The sequence below is a fragment of the Oncorhynchus kisutch genome, linkage group LG18, assembly GCF_002021735.2.
Source record: "Oncorhynchus kisutch isolate 150728-3 linkage group LG18, Okis_V2, whole genome shotgun sequence".
NCBI classification, from domain to species: domain Eukaryota; kingdom Metazoa; phylum Chordata; class Actinopteri; order Salmoniformes; family Salmonidae; genus Oncorhynchus; species Oncorhynchus kisutch.
Genome location: NC_034191.2, coordinates 51,857,292 through 51,878,938, shown reverse-complemented (window position 1 = coordinate 51,878,938; position 21,647 = coordinate 51,857,292). Strand labels below are relative to the sequence as shown.

Genomic DNA, 21,647 nt, shown 5'->3' with positions numbered 1-21,647 from the left:
ATCCCTGTCTCATGGTCTATTATACCACAGCTTTAGGGATTTCATCTATTCACACTGTGTACATTGTGTGAACAGAAACACACACCTTTGAAACACATTTTGACATCATGAAGAAGTCATATTCATTATGGCACACTATAAAATTGCAACAAAATGTTCTGCAATGGAAAATGAAAACAAGCATTTCTTATTGGATGAATTCAGGTGCTTCCTCCCTGTTTCAGTCCATTTTCTTCTGTTTCATGCCTAATGAATGGCAACCCAGGTATTTGAGCACTATGGAGTATTGGTTCAGACTGAGCAGTAGTAGTTGGATGCCAGGCAGTAGTGCCTCTCCTCATACTCCATAGGCAGGTATTGATCAGGGTAAATAAACAGAAACTCAATCAGCTCCGCTCCCTGCTACTAACAGCACGACTACCATGTGACGGACACAGACAGTATGCTTGGTGTTTATCTTTCTGCATTAGCTTCTAATGATGTCATACACACGGAGACGGCGAACGCATTACTTTCACAATTTGATCGGAGCAGGAAGAAAGTATTTTGTTTTTCCGCGACACTCTCCTCCTCTATTTTCCCTCTCCTTATTTTCTCCCCCCTCCCCCCCCCCCTCTTTCTCTTTCCTCGTCCCTTTTTATTTGTAGGTTTATTCAGAGGTATAAGGTCTTTGATTTGGTGTCTAGATTTATCAAAGCGGAGGGAAACAATAAACCTATTCATGAGGACAAAAGACAAGGGAGAGGAGTGTTCCTTGATTATCTGGGGATAGATGGCTTTCTTTGTGTGTGTGTGTGTGTGTGTGTGTGTGTGTGTGTGTGTGTGTGTGTGTGTGTGTGTGTGTGTGTGTGTGTGTGTGTGTGTGTGTGTGTGTGTGTGTGTGTGTGTGTGTGTGTGTGTGTGTGTGTGTGTGTGTGTGTTTATGACCGTGGTTACAGCTTTGAATATGGGTACACACTGAAGTATTTGTCTTGTCCAACATTGTCTAACCACACCATTGAGACATGGCAGGATACAAATAATATGTGATGTATATTTTGTCCCCCACCCCATCTGAACAAAATACCCCATAATGGCAAGGTGAAAACATGTTTTTAGAATTTGTAGCAAATTTATTGAAACTGAAATACAGATATCTAATTTACATAAGTATTCACAACCCTGAGTCAATACATGTTAGCATCACCTTAGGCAGCGATTATAGCTGTGAGTTTCTAGTACACTACTTGCACATTTATTCTTTAAAAAATGATTCAACCTCTGTCAAGTTGGTTAGTGATCATTGCTACACAGCCATTTTCAAGTCTGCCATAGATTTTCAAGCCGGTTTATGCCACTGTGGAACATCCAATGTCATATTGGTAAACAACTGCAGTGTAAGGTATATTTGCCGGGTGTTTTAGGTTATTGTCCTGCTGAAAGGTGAATTTGTCTCCCCGTGTCTGTTGAAAAGCAGTGTCTGTTGGTTTTCCTCTAGGATTTTGACTGTTCTGTTAATTTTCATCCTCAAAAAACTCCCCAGTCCTTGCCAATGACAAACATACCCATAACATGATACAGCCACCACCATGCTTGAAAATATGAAGAGTGGTACTCTGATGTATTCTGTTGGATTTGACACATTTTAGTATTTTTTTGATGTATTAAGTTCATGTCTTTGCCACAATTTTTGCAGTTTTAAATCAAGATTTTTATTCTGTACAGGCTTTCTTATTTTCACTCTGTCATTTAGGTTAGTATTGTGGAGTAACTTCAATGCTGTTGATCCATCCTCAGCTTTCTGCCATCACAGACATTCAGCTCTGTAACTGTTTTAAAGTCACATTTGGCCTCATGGTGAAATCCCTAATCGTTTTCCTTCATTCTCCAGCAACTGAGTTAGGAAGGACCCCTGTATCATTCTAGTGACTGGATGTATTGATATACCATCCAAATTGTAATTAATAATTTCACCATGCTCAAAGGGATATTCAATGTATGCTTATTTATTTTTACCCATATACCAATAGGTGCCCTTTTTTGCGAGGCATTGAAAAACCTGCCTGGTATTTGTGGTGGAATCTGTATTTGAAGGGAGTCATTCATAATTCCTGTTAAAAGCAACTTATTATGTGACTTGTTAAGCTCATTTTTACTCCTGGACTTATTTAGGGTTGCCATAACAAAGGAGTTAAATACTTATTGACTCAAGACATTTCAACTTTTCATTTTTTATTAATTTGTAAAAATAATAATAATAATAATTGTAACAATTCCACTTTGACATTATGGTGTATGTACAGTTTTTATCAATTTTTCCTATTTTCTACATTGTAGAATAATTGTGAAAACGTCAAACTATGAAATAATGGATATGGTAACATGTAGTAACAAAAGAAGTGTTAAACAAATCACAATATATGTTATATTTGATGCCAAGAGTGTGCAAGGCAAAGGGTGGCTACTTTGAAGAATCTTAAATATAAAATATATAGAGAGATTATTTTAACACTTTTTTGGATTCCACATGTGTTATTTCATAGTTTGAGGTCTTTACTACTATTAAAATAAAGAAAAAAATCTTGAATGAGTTCAAACTTTTGACTGGCACTTTATGTGTAGGCCAGTGACACAAAATCTCAATTTAATCCATTTTAAATTCAGGGTGCAACACAATGAAATGTGAAAAATATCAAGGGGTGTTAGTACTGTATGTACAATGTACAATTTCAGAGATGTTTATTTGTCTGTGCTACAAAGGCAGATCATGGGATATTTTTTAAAATTTCATCCCCCTGATTTTGACTGAAAAATAAATAGTGGGAGATGCATCCTATCTGTCTCGAGGATCGGATGCATCCATCCCTCCCTCTCTAGATCCTCATCTCCCCCTCTCTCACCCCCCTCTCTCCTTCTCCTTCTCTTTCTCTTTCGGAGATAGCTATGTACAGACAGCCTTCATATGTGCAGCAGAGGAAAGTGGCAGCTTTAATATTGGAGTGATAGCCGCTGATAAGGGTAACGGCTGTGGAGAGGCGTTAGTGTCATCCCTCCCTCCTCCGCAATAAACACTTTCATTTTGTTTTTCCCGGAGAGATGGCTGTAAAGATAGATGTGTTGAATAGACGACCTGAGGAGCAGTAGAGGGAAGGAAGGAAAGACGGATGGAGAAGGGAAATGGGAGGGGTGGGTATGCATATTCAGTATGAAAAGATCAATCAGAGGGTCGTGAAATATGCATTTTGTCATCTACCCTTCCTGTTTCATCGGCGCACCAACAACGCTGGCCACTCTGCCGACTCAAAATGCAAACCGAACTAACTATGATCTATATAGCATCCAAATTATATACAATTATTAGTATTAGTATGTGTGTGGAACAGTAGAATTTCAACATAGTCATTGTGTCAGAATCAGTGATGAGCAATGCCTGAATATTGTACTGGAAAAAATCATTAGATCTGTACTGAAGTGTAGGGTACAGTGTATACTCTTAGAAAAAAAAGGGTTCCACTGTCCCCATAGAATACCTCTTTTTGGTTCCAAGTAGAACCATTTTGAATACCATGTAGAACCCTCTGTGGAAAGGATTCTACATGGAACCCAAAAGGGTTCTTCAAAGGTGTCTCCTATGTGAACACCCGAATAACCCTTTTTGGCCAAGGACATTGAGGCCTCAGATTACTGATTTAAATGATCTCCTTTTCCAAAACTCAGACATCTTGACTTCTCAGGACAGGGCTGGAGGCTGTGAGGAAAGGCCGCTTCTTATGATGTTATAATATGTGTTGTGTTTCAATTATTCCACTGTCCTCAACTCCAACCCAAGGCCTTCACTCCAACTCAAGTCAGCAGTTCAAATGATGTATTCCTGCACTGACTTTTCTATTGCATATGTTTTGTGGTAACATTTGACCTTTTAGGGTAATCACATTACTAAGGGTACATAGCTTTAGATGCTAAGCTTTAGAGGCTAAACTTTAGAGGCTAAGCTTTAGATGCTAAGCTTTAGAGGCTAAGCTTTAGATGCTAAGCTTTAGATGCTAAGCTTTAGATGCTAAGCTTTAGATGCTAAGCTTTAGATGCTAAGCTTTAGATGCTAAGCTTTAGATGCTAAGCTTTAGATGCTAAGCTTTAGATGCTAAGCTTTAGATGCTAAGCTTTAGAGGCTAAAGCTGCTAGATTTTTTTGGTGTGTGTGTTTGTGTTTAATTTGTCTCAGGGCAATTAGACTGCGTGACCAAAACGATTATGTGAACAGCTGGGTAGCTGAAATCTGCATATCAGAAATAAAATCAGGGAGACACAGACGATTGCTCATTAAAATCACTGGGAAAACAACTTGAAAATGAGACTTGACATCAGTTTTCAAAGTCTGTCAAATATTTGTGGATGTTAAAATGAATAATAAGGTTGCAGTATAAGAGCATAAGAGGAATACTCTTAATCCGGGTATGTGTTTACTCTGTAAATGACTAGCTATAGGAACAGAGAATTTGAAACATCTCAGAATGCCCAGGCCAAGCATGCATCCCTGTGGACATTTACTATTGCCAAATAATGCACATTATGAACTCTCATGTAAACTCAGCAAAAAAAGAAACGTCCCTTTTTCAAGACCCTGTCTTTCAAAGATAATTCGTAAAAATCCAAATAACCTCACAGATCTTCATTGTAAAGGGTTTAAACACTGTTTCCCATGCTTGTTCAATAAACAATTAATGAACATGCACCTGTGGAACGGTCGTTAAGACACTAACAACTTACAGACGGTAGGCAATTAAGGTCACAGTTCTGAAAACTTAGGACACTAAAGAGGCCTTTCTACTGAAAAACACCAAAAGAAAGATGCCCTGCTCATCTGTGTGAACATGCCTTAGGCATGCTGCAAGGAAGCATGAGGACTGCAGATGTGGCCAGGGCCATACATTGCAATGTCCCTACTGTGAGACACCTAATATAGCACTACAGGGAGACAGGACGGACAGCTGATCATCCTCGCAGTGGCAGACCATGTGTAACAACACCTGTATAGGATCGGTACATCCGAACATCACACCTGCGGGACAGGTACAGAATGGCAACAACAACTCCCCGAGAAACACCAGGAACGCACAATCCCTCCATCAGTGTTCAGACTGTCCGCAATAGGCCGAAAGAGACTGGACTGAGGGCTTGTAGGCCTGTTGTAAGGCAGGTCATCACCAGACATCACCGGCAACAACGTCACCTATGGGCACAAACCCACCTTCGCTGGACCAGACAGGACTGGCAAAAAGTGCTCTTCACCGACGAGTCGTGGTTTTGTCTCACCAAGGGTGATGGTCGGAGTCTCGTTTGTCCTCGAAGGAATGAGCGTTACACCAAGGCCTGTACTCTGGAGTGGGATCGATTTGGAGGTGGAGGGTCCGTCATGGTCTGGGGAGGTGTGTCACAGCATCATCGGACGGAGCTTGTTGTCATTGCAGGCAATCTCAACGCTGTGCGTTACAGAGAAGACATCCTCCTCCCCCATGTGGTACCCTTCCTGCAGGCTCATCCTTATATGACTCTCCAGCATGACAATGCCACCAGCTATACTGCTCATTCTGTGCATGATTTCCTGCAAGACAGGAATGTCAGTGTTCTGCCATGGCCAGCGAAGAGCCCGGATCTCAATCCCATTGAGTACGTCTGGAGCCTGTTGGATCAGAGGGTGAGGGCTAGGGCCATTCCCCCCAGAAATGTCCGGGAACTTGCAGGTGCCTTGGTGGAAGAGTGGGATAACATCTCACAGCAAGAACTGGCAAATCTGGTGCAGTCCATGAGGAGGAGATGCACTGCAGTACTTAATGCAGCTGGTGGCCACACCAGATACTGACTGTTACATTGACCCCCTTTGTTCAGGGACACAATATTCAATTTCTGTTAGTCACATGTCTGTGGAACTTGTTCAATTTATGTCTCAGTTGTTGAATCTTGTTATGTTCATACAAATATTTACACATGTTAAGTTTGCTGAAAATAAACGCAGTTGACAGTGAGAGGACGTTTCTTTTTATGATGAGTTTATTTACCCAGCTAGCGCATAAATCAAAATCAAATCAAATTTATTTATATAGCCCTTCGTACATCAGCTGATATCTCAAAGTGCTGTACAGAAACCCAGCCTAAAACCCCAAACAGCAAGCAATGCAGGTGTAGAAGCACCTGTAAAAGGCTGTTTTAGCATGGGCAGCACCATTGAGGGCTTCTGCCATTTTAAAGTAGTCAAAATAGTCAACTGGGTGGGGATTCCATTAGAGTACTACAGTATGAGTCATAATACCTATAAAATCTAGCGGTCAAGCAGGGAAATTGTTCCAATTGTTTAACATTCTGATAACCATATGTTTCTTAAAGCTTGTTCCCGATTTACAATTCCGTGTTGGATGACCGTTCAAAACGTATTTCACAGTCGGAGCTCGTTTTTTCCAGAATTCCCAGTTGACTTGAACTCACTGAAGTCAGATTTTCGCAGTTCCGAGTTAACAGATGTTTTGTGCGCACACCAAATCATGCTTCATTGACAGCATGGCCAATTTTGAACATTTATCATTTTAAACTTGGAAAAGAGACACTTAATCCCAGATTTGGGACCACACAGCCATTCCACTGAATAGCAGGCTAGTGGTTGCTTTGCAATGTTTGTAGTTAGCCACTGTCACTGATTCCTTCCAAACAACTCATTGTTGAATTTGTGATTTCCAAATTGTTGTGAAATGTTTATGTCCAATGGCCGATGAGCACCGATACGTTTAAATCTATAATTTATCTTCATTATTTCTCTTCACATGACAAAGATTTAAAAGGATTTGCCAGTAGATTGTCGACTTGATTCATGATGATGACTGATAGTCTAATCAAAGCTACTGTAGATATAATGAGATTTGACGTCATTTATATCTGTGGCCAATGACCTTGAGCCTTCTTGGATGGGCACTTCTAATGTAACTCTATGGCAGCAGCCAAGAGGCTTGAATTTTCAAGGACTAACATGCAAAACAGGTAAGCCCCCCCCCCCCCCCCCCCCTTTAGCTAAAACAGAACTCCCTGCCCTGAATGATGGGTCACCCGTGATGCTGTGTCACAATAAAAAAATACTTGTGTTTGCATGATTAATGCTTAAGGAAATTAATTTCCATGTGTCCTATCTGTGCTTAAAATTCAAACAAGTTCACCCAAAACATGCTACCAGTCTTATAGAAACATTCAGTGAATGTTTTAAGTTATTAACAAACATGTGGTTAGAGTATTGGGCCAGTAACCGAATCCTCAAGCTGACAAGGCAAAAAATCTGGCATTCTGCCCCTGAACAAGGCAGTTAACCCATTGTTCCCCGGTAGGCCATCATTGTAAATAGGAATGTGTTCTTAACTGACTTGCCTATTTAAATAAAGGTTACATTTAAAATATAATTTCAGTTCTCAGAGCATTAATAAACCCTCCCAGGGAAACTTTCAAGGAACCAGAGTAAAATGTTCTCAGAACCTCCCAACAAAACTTCCCCAGAACAGGCTAATTTCCACGACTGTTCTCAGAATGTTTTGTTTTACCAGTCATGAAATGTATTGCTCTGTTCCCACAACCAATGTGAAAACAAAAGCATACGTTCCCACGATTCCCAAAGAACCAAATGTGCTAGCTGGGTACATGAGTTCGATGAGTTGAAAGTTCAACTAGAGTTAGATGGTGACCTTCAGGCTTCTTTGGTTTTAGCATGCACTGTGTCCTTTTAGCTTGTCAGGCAAACTGCCAGCAGATAGAAGTTAGACTGTGTTTTGATGTCAGGCTCAACTCAATGTTTTGACTGGCTCTCTACTCAGCCACAGCTCCAAGGGGCCAGGGTTCTGGTCTAGAAGCACCAGAACCCTGGCCCTACAGTTTTTACTACAGTTTTTCTTGGTTACTGCAGTTTAATAGATGCCAGGCCCAGAAAGATAATCTCCTTAGATAGCCACATAGAGAAGTTTGATTTGAAAATTCCTAATAAGACACTTTAGTCATCACCTTTGTGCACAACATATCTATTGAATTATTCAAATAATTGTTGCTGAAGCCGTTTCGTCTTTTTCATCACACAGGCGATTTTTATATGAATCTAATGTCTGCCATGTTTTTGGATGATGTGATGAAATCGTCGCTGCTCTCGGTAATCCCTGTGTGCACTGAGTGCTAGTGTGCATGTGATGTTGATCCATTTAAACTGGATACAACCTGGATATAGACGGTCCATGAATCGGAGTATGTGAACGTGAGTAGAATAACTTGAAAACAACGGTTAGACGTATTGGACGCAGTCTCCACTTCTTATTATACCTGAGTGATCAGCTCCCTGAGAGGTCCTCCTTAAGACTAAATGCTGAGTGTGACCTTTCTGTTGCTCCTCCCACCCAGCTTGCCCTAATTACCTACCTCATTTACACCCCCCCCCCCCCCTGAAATAACACACTGATCCAAGATGGCTGCCTTATTACCCACTCCTAAATAACACCAGCACCACCAGGTTGACTAATAATAATTTGTGGGGTGTTTGTATTTGACCTGTTACACACTTGTACAAGTGTTCATTGTTCCAAGTGTGTAATGGAAATGTATTTCTTGCACATCCCAACTCCCCCTAAGACACCCACAGGGAGACGGGTCATGGATAGGGTCACCATTGTCCAACACGCCTGGAGCAATTGGGATTAAGTTCCTTGCTCAAGGACAGATCGACAGATGTTTCACCTTGTCGGCTCCAGGATTAAAACCAGTGACATTTCAGTTACTGGCCCAACCATAGAGAATGATAGAGGCCTCTTGTAGACAAAAGGGAGGGCTTCCACCCGTCTTCCACCATTTTAAAGTAGTCAAAGTAGGCATCTGGGTGGGGATTCCTATGGGTTGTAGCCTCAATGGCGCTGGCCATGCTATCACAGACGCTATAATGGCACAGATATAAAGATGAGTCCTCTATCTATCTCTATGGGCCCAGTGCTCTGACCTCGAGGCTACCTGCCACCCGAACCAAGATAGCTTCCTAATTTGACCCTCCTAAATCACAACAGGTAGATACACAGATCCAAGATGGCTGCTACTCCCCACAACTGATTTTCTATACTCTCTGCAATCTTTGTGTTGACATTTTAATGAACTGTACTGTAGCTTGCTTGATGCCTGCTGGCCTAATGGATATCTGTGCTCTGAATGGATCCCCCCTATTATTTCTCTCCCCCTCCTCCCGCCAGACTTCACTCCATAAGTCCTGACTATATATTCAAGACGTCTCCATCACTATGGTGATCGCTGATGAGACGATAGGGTGATCAGCGCTTGCAGGATGTCGGACAATAAACTGAGAGGGAGTGGGAGAGAGAGAGGGCTGTAATTAGCCTTCCTAATGATGGCACTAAAGTAACGTGCTTAATTATATGGAATGCTGCATAAATTGCCAAGTGTGTGGAATCATTGGAATTGATTAAAATACTAATTAAACAGGCCCTTGCAGAATTTGGAGAGTGAGGTAAGGTTCAGCTCTTCAGGGTCATTTGCATACCCTTAATCTGGGGGAATGGGATTTAAAGGACCCTCTCTCTCTCTGGCTTTCTCTATTTCTCTTTTCTCCCTATTTCCCAGTTCACATGCTAACAAACTCAATTAAAATGATACTCTGTTTTTTCTTTTCACCATATCATTTGGCATAAGACCCCTTTTGATTTTGTTTTTCAATATAAATGTATCCATCAAAGTGAGTGTTTCAAAGGCTAAACATGCACAGAAAAAAAACAAGTCTGCCGAGTGTATGATCTTAAATGTTGCATGCCACTTGCTTTGATTTGTGTGAGAATATCTTTGTTAAATATTGCATTTAGAACTAGCGAGGGGCATCCTTTAATAGATTTATGGATCAAACTCATATTGCAATCCTATTAACTACTGCAAGAACCAAGAGAAATGAATTACGCAGTACATCGACTAGCACTTTTACATTCAAATAAATATTAAACATTCATTGGTACAGATATACAATCTTAATTTGACCAGTTTCTCACAGCAGACAAAATTGCCCTGCAAGCAACAGGAAATGTGAATTATTGTGTGAATTATGAATGGACATTTTTAGGGCAAATCAAGTAGGACATTTTAAAGTAACAACTATAAACTTTAGAAGCCTTTTTATACCTTGAATATACTTCCTGCAACAACAGGGTGATCAAATTAAGATCTTACATATGTACCTCGGCAGCTGACAGTGTGCAAAGGTCTTGCTCATAAACCACTTTACAACCATTTTAATAATCGTCAGAGCAAAGTAACAAGAACATTTCCGTTGTGCGATGCCTATGTGCTCGATTCTAGACACTGTACTGTAGGGTATTCTGTGGTCGTGTACCGGTGTAGGATCTTAACTTGATCACCCTGATGTTGCAGGTACATTTTTAAATCTGTAGGGTAGTTGGGCTAACTCTTGCATGTGTACCGTAGCCAACAGTAAGTGAAACTTTGACTGGTCACTGATGAGTCTGGAGTTTGAGTTGAAGTCACATGTTGACAAAGACCTTTGGGTGAAAACTTTGCAATAAACTGTGAGAGAATCACTGTGTGGTTATCTATCTTTAATTTTCACTCACACTATGTCACACACTCTTTCGGTCACGCTCTCCTGTTTCCCTTCAAGAATTAGACGGTCAAACATGTTCTTCTGCGTCATTCATTCTGCTCACATAATACTCCTCACACACAACTCATTCCACTCACTCATTTCACTTTCCACTTTCCACTTTCCACTTATTCATTACATTATGTTTCTTTTTTCTTTCTTTTTTACTAATTCCACTCACACACAACTCTGGTCTTGTGCTGGTGTCTTCCCAAGCAGTTCAGCAAAAGAAGCAGCTGGAGAAGGAAACTGGTGTGAAGATCCTGGAGGCTGGTGTCAGTGATGTAAGTCCTGTTTCATTGTCTGTTTCAAGCTGGGAACCATAGAATGATTGACCTGAATGGGGTTGCCATTTCTAGTTACTCAATTTCTGCGCTGTGAACATTCAACACTGACTATATCGGTGTCGAACGAAGTATAAAACTGACCCCCCAAAATGATTTTTATCCGGAAGTCATCCGGATGCTGGATTGCTTCAATGTGATGTTATGTGACATGTCCAATGGTATTCAACTGAGGCTGTATATTGAATAGCATTTGTGTGATATTGTATAGTTATATCTTACCCTGTAAAGTCCCTAAAGAGAATACTGAGCTCATCATCCAACACCCAACATGCATCATGTTTCATTGTAAAGGAATTGAACCAAACCTGAATGCTCCCGGATCTTATAGAAACCATTGTGTCTCTGGTACACTGGGCTCTCTCCGGTGATATGGCTCCAGATATGGCAGTTTGGCCATCTATACCGCCTGCATCCTTTACGAAGCCCCCATTATGCGACCAGACATTGATCGTGAGCTGAAATTAATGCAAAATGTATTTCCTGTTAACTGTGTTGCTTTGATACACATCCTCTGTATTCATTTCCTGTCCTCCTTAGGGTTGTTGGTTCCCATGGAGAATAAAGAACAACGAGACAAATTGCAGTGTGTTTTGACACTTTCAATAGCAGACAAGGAACAATGAGCAGATTATCTGGAGAGCTGTCATTTTATGGCTAGACATTATGGCTGGCGGTGACATAGTCATAAGAAAAATTAAGAGTCCAAAAAAGATACTGAAGATGAGTGCCGGGATGAGAGCAGGGGAGATGTGCGTTCATTCGATGGCGACGCTGCTAATAAATATTCATAAGTAGTGTGGGGTAGGTGAGGATGTAATCAAACAGCCATTGATGGGCTGTAGCCCTCCTAGAATTTTTTTCTACGGAAATGAGACAGACAGCGGTGGCACTGTGAGCCATGAAGATCATCGCGAGGCATGCTGGGAACTAAATGGACGTAGCCTGTGTGTGGGCTGCTGCCGTTGTCAATAGCAACAGGGTAACATAGTCGGGACCGTTTTCCTGGCTCAATCCCTCCTATGGACTTTGTCACACTCTTTTCGATTGATTTAATCCTACTGTGAATCTCTTGCTTATGCCTACGCATTTACCTCCCTCTTTTTTAAGTCCTCTTTTCCTTCGCCTCATCTACCATTTTCTCCCTTTCTCTTGCCCTCTATCTTTTTCTCCTCTTACTCCATCTTCACTCTTGTCCAACACCCAGAAAGCACAAGGCAAACAGTGACGGAGGGCTGTGATTTGTCATATTTGTTGATAATTAGATGCAATTATAGGGAACCGGAGTGAGAGAGAGATCCTTTACCTCAGGAGTAGGAAATCAGAGACAGATGCTGTGTGTGTGTGTGTGTGTGTGTTCGTTCTTGTGGTGTGTGTTCGTTTGTGTGTTCGTTCGTGTGGTGTGTGTGTGTGCGTGTGTGTGCATGCATGTCCGTGAGTGTGATTAGAAAATGTGTATTTGAGGGAAGTACAGTGAGAGCCAAGCCCTGTAATTATTAATTTTCTGTATTGGCATTGTCATAGTCCAAACCCAAATAAGGCTCAATCCATCCCAGTGGTTTTTAGTCCCTGAATGGGGACAGAGGGATAATTTTCTGAAAACGGTGGCAGAACATGCTGCTGAGAGTGCCTGTGGAGAGTGCTCTCAGAATGCATTAGTTTAAATGGAATTGAGCACAACTATTAGTTGGTGAATTTATGGGGTGACCGCTGATATATTGTTATTAGTGGGTACCTCAGCTAGATGCCAAAGCATGGGTCGGTAACTATGCATTAGCTTGCAAAACACACGCTTTAAATGGTGCCCTAGTTTTAAGTAGATAACTAAATACATTGGCAAATAAAGTAAATGAAATTAAGTTAATAAAGGCACAACCAGTTAGATGTGATGGGGTTTATATCCTGTCACAATCAAATTGGAGGATTCCTACACTGTAACAGGTTGGAGTGTGCCTGCTCTTGCATGGAACGAACCAACCTGGTATTGTTAAGAGGACCGAGAGTGAAGCTGCATGGAATGAACCAACCTGGTATTGTTAAGAGGACCGAGAGTGAAGCTGCATGGAATGAACCAACCTGGTATTGTTACGAGTATCGAGAGTGGAGCTGCATGGAATGAACCAACCTGGTATTGTTACGAGTATCGAGAGTGAAGCTGCATGGAATGAACCAACCTGGTATTGTTAAGAGTATCGAGAGTGAAGCTGCATGGAATGAACCAACCTGGTATTGTTAAGAGTATCGAGAGTGGAGCTGACACAGGTTGTGTCCCAAATGGCAAACTATTTATTTTATGTTGCACTAACTTTGCCTAGAGCTCTAGGCACCCTATGTCCTTTATTGTTTAACCTAGGGAACACAGTGGCATTTAGGACACAACCATTGCCTCTCCGTCTTAACCCTGTCTGACTTTGTTAAAAATGGGGCAGAATGACAAAACAGCTTAAGAACCACGGACATCGATTGCAGAAGATGTTGACCAAGATAAGCTCATGTCAAAGTGAGGAGATTGGACCCTAATCGATAGACTTCACAATATCTGGTCCTCCTATAGATTTTCTAGAACCCATTTCCTTAAAAATGTCCTTGTTTTGTGACTCATTAGCTACATTTACCACAACAACAGAACAGAGCGACTGAAATCACAGATTCTGCATGTGTTTTTATGGTGCTCATTAAGATTTCAGTCTTGGGGGGTGTGGTTCAATGTGGGTGTGTTATCGTACTCTGGCAGTTACTGTTGTTTGTCCCTGTTGAGACACTGTAGCTGCTGCGGTGTCTCAAGAGAGACCAAAAAACAGTATCAACAACATAGCCACTAACACTTCCTCTAAATAGTCTGAATTCTTCTAAGATAAATCAAGAAATTAGTCATTATTTTTGCCACGCAATTTTACATCTAGTTCAGGTGTTTAGTGCAGTAATTCTCAAGCAAACAAATGTGCATGAAAACTAGTAGCTATTGCTCTGCAGACAGTATCAAGTTTACTGCTGTGCTGGACTGATTTTTGATCATTCATCAGCAAGCTGTGAAAACTATACATAATAAAGCACAAGATACACACTGTTCATCAGTGCCCAGAATCACTGGCTAGCTAAATTCCATCTGTGTTTGTCAATGAAGCTAGCTAGTAGTAGCTAGCAGGTGCATTAAGCAGGCAAGCCATCAAGTCACTGACAAGTGTGACGTGTGTGCTTCGGTGCCATTTTGTTTTACAACTTTCTCACTATCTATAACCAGAGTGTGCATCTGTCTGGCAGCGTTTCATAGGGAATCATGTTACAAAATCGGTTGCGTTGTGACAAGATGCTCGCGAATGGGAGCAATTGGGGAGACAAGGAGACAAGTGCACATCATCTCAATTGTTTTCATTTTGACCAAAACAGACACAGTGCTTCACTTGGGCAGGAGGTCATGGGGACTGAGTACCGGCAGGTCACATTTTCTACTGCTTGAGTTCCTGCACCTCTTATAAAATATTAGCTAAAAAGTATTATAGCGTTCCTGCACCTAAATATAAACAATACCGGCACCCAAAATGAGTAGGCTACCAAATCAAATCAAATGTTATTGGTCACATACACATGGTTAGCAGATGTTAATGCGAGTGTAGTGAAATGCTTATGCTTCTATTTCCGAACATGCAGTAATATCTAACAAGTGATCTAACAATTTCACAACAACTACCTTTTACACACAAGTGTAAAGGAATTAATTAGAATATGTACATATACATATATGGATGAGTGATGGTCGAACGGCATAGGCAAGATGCAGTAGATGGTATAGAGTACAGTATATACATATCAGATGAGTAATGTAGGGTATGTAAACATTATATAAAGTGGCATTGTTTAAAGTGACTGGTAATACATTTATTGCATCCATTTTATAATTATAGTGGCTAGAGATTTGAGTCAGTGTGTCAGCAGCAGCCACTCAACGTTCGTGATGGCTGTTTAACAGTCAGAAGCTTTTTCAGTCTCTCTGCCCCAGCTTTGATGCACCTGTACTGACCTCGCCTTCTGGATGATAGCGGGGTGAACAGGCAGTGGCTCGGGTGGTTGTTGTCCTTGATGATCTTTTTGGCCTTCCTGTGACATCGGGTGGTGTAGGTGTCCTGGAGGGCAGGTAGTTTTCCCCCTGTGATGCGTTGTGCAGACCTCACTCCCCTCTGGAGAGCCTTACGGTTGTGGGCGGAGCAGTTGCCATACCAGGCAGTGATACAGCCTGACAGGATGCTCTCAATTGTGCATCTGTAAAAGTTTTAGTGTTTTTGGTGACAAGCCAAATTTATTCAGCCTCCTGAGGTTGAAGAGGCGCTGTTGCGCCTTCTTCACCATGCTGTCTGTGTGGGTGGACCATTTCAGTTTGTCCGTGATTTGTACGCCGAGAAACGTAAAACTTTCCACCTTCTCCACTACTGTCCCGTCAATGTGGATAGGGGGGTGCTCCCTCTGCTGTTTCCTGAAGTCCACGATCATCTCCTTTGTTTTGGTGACGTTGAGTGTGAGTTTATTTTCCTGACACCACACTCCGAGGGCCCTCACCTCCTCCCTGTAGGCCGTCTCGTCGTTGTTGGTAATCAAGCCTACCACTGTACCGGCACCTATTTCAGTCCAAGTCAAGCACCTCGCATACTCGAGTTATCACTATTGAACACATCAGCAAGTGGCAACTCCAAAAAGGGCTAGGGGCCAAGTGTTCTTTCAACATAACATTAGCGAAGAGTTGTCTTATGTAAACAAGTCCGGGGTGCTGTGTAAGGGGCAGGTCTGTGTCACTGAATGGTTCTGGCTGCTACGATTTGGATAGAGCTCAATCAGCGTAGCAGATAGAGTGCATTCATTGCAGGTGTTTCTCTGTGCATGACAATTCTCCCTAGGCATTATCCCGTGTTAGTGGGGAAGTGGGCATGATCAAAATCAAAACCCAACCCTTCTGTATATCATGATGACCTCAGTTACTCAAATCTATTAAAACAAACTCTGTTTTGGAATAAACTTACATATTTATTGTCCATTTTGGCACAGAAATACATGTTTCTGACTAATATCAATAGGCCGTTTTAAACCTGAGAAGTTGATTTTCGAGTTCAGTTGCTCTTTAATAAGCATGGCATTTTTTAAGTAATTTAAGTTGTCATTATGTTTTACCAATGATATTGCTGTCCAGATCACGTTAGTGGCTCCATAACAGCACTCCTGTGAATGTGTGAAAAACTCTCTCAGGGAAAAGTGAGAGGGCCAAGAGGAGACATAGAAAAGGGGCTGTTGTCACGCCCTGGTCTAAGTATTTTGTGTTTTTCTTCATGTATTGGGTCAGGCCAGTTTTTGTATTGTGGTGTGTTTTGTCTTGGGGTTTTGGTGTGTATGTTTTTGGGATTGTAGCTAGTGGGGTTATGTAGCAAGGTCTATGGCTGTCTGGAGTGGTTCTCAATTAGAGGCAGGTGCTTATCGTTGTCTCTGATTGGGAACCATATTTAGGCAGCCATATTCTTTGAGTTTGTCGTGGGTGATTGTCCTATTTGTCCTGAGTGCCTTGATGTCCTTGTTTGATGTTAGTTGACACAAGTATAGGCTGTTTTCGGTTTTCGTTTCGTTTATTGTTTTTGTAGTGTTCGTGTTTAGTCGTGTTTTACGTTTGTTTAAATAAACATGGATCGCAATCGACACGCTGCAGTTTGGTCCGACTCTCCTTCACCACACTTAGAAAACCGTAACAGAATCACCCACCACCAACGGACCAAGCAGCGTGTCAACAGGCAGGAGCAGCCCAAAGAGGAGATGCGCTATAAGGATTTCTGGACATGGGAGGAAATCCTAAACGGAGAAGGACCCTGGGCTCAGTCTGGAGAATATCGCCGCCCCAAAGAAGAACTGGAGGCGGAGAGAGCGAAGAGGCGCCGTTATGAGGAGGCAGCACAGCGACTCGGAAGGAAGCCTGAGAATCAGCCCCAAAAATGTATTGGGGGGGGGGGGCTCAGGGAGAGTGTGGCAGAGTCAGGAGTCAGACCTGAGCCAACTCTCCCTGTTTATCGTGAGGAGCCTAGGAGGAGACCAGAACCAGAGCCGGTGTTGGAGGTGAGCGAAACAGAGACTGTGAAGGAGTTAATGGGGAAATTGGAGGAGAGAGAAATGAGGGAGTTGCTGTGTTGGTGCTTTTTGCATGGAATTCCCCCTGACGGAACGTGTCGGGGATTTGATGGCACCTGGGTTAGCGCTCCATACTCGTCCTGAGGTGCGTGTTAGTCGGCTGGTGAAGTTGGTGCCAGCCTCACGCACCAGGCCTCCTGTGCCCATCCCTAGCCTTGCACGTCCTGTGCCAGCACTGCTCTCAAGATCTCCAGTACGCCTTCACGGTCTAGCCCATCCTGTGCCACAACCACACTCCAGCCCTCCGGTAGCAGCTCCCCGCACCAGGCTTCCTGTGCGTGTCCTCGGTCCAGTAACACCAGTACCAGCACCACGCACCAGGCCTTCAGTGCGCCTCGCCTGTTCAGCGCAGCCAGCGCTTTTCTCCTCTCCTGCGCTGCTGGAGTCTCCCGCCTGTTTAGCGCAGCTAGAGTCTTTCTCCTCTCCTGCGCTGCCGGAGTCTCCCGCCTGTTCAGCGCAGCCAGCGCTTTTCTCCTCTCCTGCGCTGCTGGAGTCTCCCGCCTGTTTAGCGCAGCTAGAGCCTTTCTCCTCTCCTGCGCTGCCGGAGTCTCCCGCCTGTTCAGCGCAGCCAGCGCTTTTCTCCTCTCCTGCGCTGCTGGAGTCTCCCGCCTGTTTAGCGCAGCTAGAGCCTTTCTCCTCTCCTGCGCTGCCGGAGTCTCCCGCCTGTTCAGCGCAGCCAGCGCTTTTCTCCTCTCCTGCGCTGCTGGAGTCTCCCGCCTGTTTAGCGCAGCTAGAGCCTTTCTCCTCTCCTGCGCTTCCGGAGTCTCCCGCCTGTTCAGCGCAGCCAGCGCTTTTCTCCTCTCCTGCGCTGCTGGAGTCTCCCGCCTGTTTAGCGCAGCTAGAGCCTTTCTCCTCTCCTGCGCTGCCGGAGTCTCCCGCCTGTTCAGCGCAGCCAGCGCTTTTCTCCTCTCCTGCGCTGCTGGAGTCTCCCGCCTGTTTAGCGCAGCCAGAGCCTTTCTCCTCTACAGCGCTGCCGGAGTCTCCCGCCTGTTTAGCGCAGACAGAGCTGCCAGCCTGCATGGAGAAGCCAGAGCTGCCAGCCTATATGGAGCTGTCAGTCTGTAAGAAGCCACCAGAGCTGTCAGCCTGCATGGAGCAGCCAGAGCTGTCAGCCTGCATGGAGCAGCCAGAGCTGTCAGCCTGCATGGAGCAGCTGGAGCTGCCAGCCTGCATGGAGAAGCCAGAGCTGCCAGCCTGCATGGAGCAGCCTGAGCTGTCAGTCTGCATGGAGCAGCCAGAGCTGTCAGTCTGCATGGAGCAGCCAGAGCTGTCAGTCTGCATGGAGCAGCCAGAGATGTCAGTCTGCATGGAGCAGCCAGAGCTGTCAGTCTACATGAAGCAGCCCGAGCTGCCAGTCTGCATGAAGCAGCCAGTCTACATGGAGCAGCCAGAGCTGTCAGTCTGCATGAAGCAGCCAGAGCTGTCAGTCTGCATAGAGCAGCCAGAGCTGCCAGTCTGCAAGGAGCTTCCAGTCTGCAAGGAGCTGCCAGTCTGCAAGGAGCTGTCAGTCTGCAAGGAGCCGCCAGTCTGCCCAGCGCCGCCAGTGCCGCCAGTCTGCCCAGCGCCGCCAGTCTGCCCAGCGCCGCCGGTGCCGCCAGTCTGCCCAGCGTCGCCAGTCTGCCCAGCGCCGCCAGTCTGCCCAGCGCCGCCAGTCTGTCCAGCGCCGCCAGTCTGTCAGGATCAGTTAGATCCACCAGTCAGCCAGGATCCACCAGTCTGCCAGGATCCGCCAGAAGTGCCAGTCGGCCAGGATCCGCCAGTAGTGCCAGTCGGCCAGGATCTGCCAGTCGGCCAGGATCCGCCAGTCAGCCAGGATTCACCAGTCAGCCAGACTCTTCCAGATCCGCCAGTCAGCCAGACTCTTCCAGATCCGCCAGTCAGCCAGACTCTTCCAGATCCGCCAGTCAACCAGACTCTTCCAGATCTGCCAGTCAACCAGACTCTTCCAGATCTGCCAGTCAACCAGACTCTTCCAGATCTGCCAGTCAACCAGACTCTTCCAGATCTGCCAGTCAACCAGACTCTTCCAGATCTGCCAGTCAACCAGATTCTTCCAGATCTGCCAGTCAACCAGATTCTTCCAGATCTGCCAGTCAACCAGACTCTTCCAGATCTGCCAGTCAACCAGACTCTTCCAGATCTGCCAGTCAACCAGACTCTTCCAGATCTGCCAGTCAACCAGACTCTTCCAGATCTGCCAGGATCTGCCAGTCAGCCAGGATCTGCCAGTCAGCCAGGATCTGCTGAAACCACCAGCCAGCCAGGATCTGGTAGATCTATCTACCTGCCTGAGCTTCTTCTCACTCCTGAGCTTCTTCTCACTCCTGAGCTTCTTCTCACTCCTGAGCTTCTTCTCACTCCCGAGCTTTCTCTCACTCCCGAGCTTTCTCTCACTCCCGAGCTTTCTCTCACTCCCGAGCTTCCCCTCAGTCCCAATCTGCTCCTCAGTCCAGTGGGGTTCTGGGTGAGGACTACTAGGCCATGGTCGGCGGCGAGGGTGGTCTATCCAGGGACGCGAGGAGAGGGGACTAAGACATTAACTGAGTGGGTTCCACGTCCCGCGCCGGAGCCGCCACCATGGACAGACGCCCACCCGGACCCTCCCTATTGTTTTGAGGTGCGTTCGGGAGTCCGCACCTTAGGGGGGGGGGGGGGGGGGGGGGGGGGGGGTTCTGTCACGCCCTGGTCTAAGTATTTTGTGTTTTTCTTCATGTATTGGGTCAGGCCAGGGTGTGGCATGGAGTTTTTGTATTGTGGTGTGTTTTGTCTTGGGGTTTTGGTGTGTATGTTTTTGGGATTGTAGCTAGTGGGGTTATCTAGCAAGGTCTATGGCTGTCTGGAGTGGTTCTCAATTAGAGGCAGGTGCTTATCGTTGTCTCTGATTGGGAACCATATTTAGGCAGCCATATTCTTTGAGTTTGTCGTGGGTGATTGTCCTATTTGTCCTGAGTGTCTTGATGTCCTTGTTTGATGTTAGTTGACACAAGTATAGGCTGTTTTCGTTTCGTTTATTGTTTTTGTAGTGTTCGTGTTTAGTCGTGTTTTACGTTTGTTTAAATAAACATGGATCGCAATCGACACGCTGCAGTTTGGTCCGACTCTCCTTCACCACACTTAGAAAACCGTAACAGCTGTAGAATGCCTAAAATATACAATGTTTTTGTTCATCTCAATCCTAGCACTATATCATCAGTTCTTCGCTAGGGCTGTGAAATGTTGACATTGACAGTAAATGAAAATCCTACGGAGAATATCAGTGTGCACACACCTTGCTTGGAGAATCAGCCTGTAGTACTGGTACCATAGCAGTCCTCCGTTTCATGGAGAGATGTTCCTAAAAGGCACACAGAGCTTCGTGACTGTGCATACTCTCCTCCCGTCCTTTTTGTGATCAGGAGGGGTCGATGAGTCAACGTGCACACACACACACACACACACAGAGAGACAGAGAGACAGAGAGAGATGCGTTAGCCAGCTGTATTACATTGACGAAAGTTGGAGATTCTTGAGAGGTATCGAACAAAATCCTGAGACTATACTTATTACTGTTATGTGAACTTGTCAAGTCTTGACTACTACGTCCGGAGGTCACACTCGCACTTGGCCCCCAGTTTCCACCCTCCATGCAGGGAAGTGTAAACAGAATTGTCGTTATATTATATTTATAACATTTGAATTAAATTTCAGACTTGTTCTATTGAGTTTTCACCCGAAAATTGCAGTAAAAGCCTGTTACACTCTGAAATTGATGCCGTAGCTTGAAAAAAAGCTAATCTCAATGGTGTTTTTTCCCCCCTTGACTGCACTGATAAACCAGGCAAGATACAATCTAGCTTTTCATTCACAGTTTGCTTTTTACCTCATATAATGACTTTCATGATATTGCTAAAATTATGCCTGCTTTGTTCTAAGGTAAGTTTAAAACACTAAAGTTGTAATGTAGGCCTAAGAAGTATCTAGCTATGGTTCAGCTAACATAACAGCTAGCGCAGTGGATCTGGGCCAATTCCGGCTGAGAGTCGGGGCACTTGGCTGAGATTCAGACTCAGCCGACTTCATGTAGCCCAAGTCTGGCCCGCCTTTGGCAGTATTACTTATGGCTAGGATGAAGCGATTGAGCTCGGTCTGATTCCGGTGTGAGTTATATGGCCCGAATATATTACTTGGGACTCGGGCCGATTGTGGCTACTCTCTGGCAGATGATTACACGGGCTGATTAATATAGTTAACATTTCATTATTTCTCAGTTTTTTTCCATAAAATGATAGTTCAAATAGAATTGATACCGAAGACAAACTAAATTTAGATTTCAGCTTTGAAAGTCATTTGCGTGGCCGTATTCATGGCTATCAGCGAACTAGCTGATGCAGCTATTACGATGTAGCTAAGAAAAATTCAGAAATAATTTTGTTTAGTTTGCTACCTAGGAAGGTATTTCTATACTATGAACCACACTGTACTGTGCTTTTATATTTGTATTAGAGGAGTAAACCTTTATGCTTGATATGC

The 21,647-nt window shown here is 44.1% G+C and overlaps 1 protein-coding gene across 1 annotated transcript in view; it reads left to right on the top strand.

The window, feature by feature from the left end:
* The window catches only part of LOC109909317 (receptor-type tyrosine-protein phosphatase N2), a 276,630-nt gene that overhangs the window by 156,210 nt on the left and 98,773 nt on the right, over positions 1-21,647 (top strand). The window contains exon 11 of the mRNA XM_031796270.1: positions 10,858-10,922. Within this exon, the coding sequence (XP_031652130.1) occupies positions 10,858-10,922 (65 nt within the window). The remainder of the gene's footprint in view (positions 1-10,857; positions 10,923-21,647) is intronic.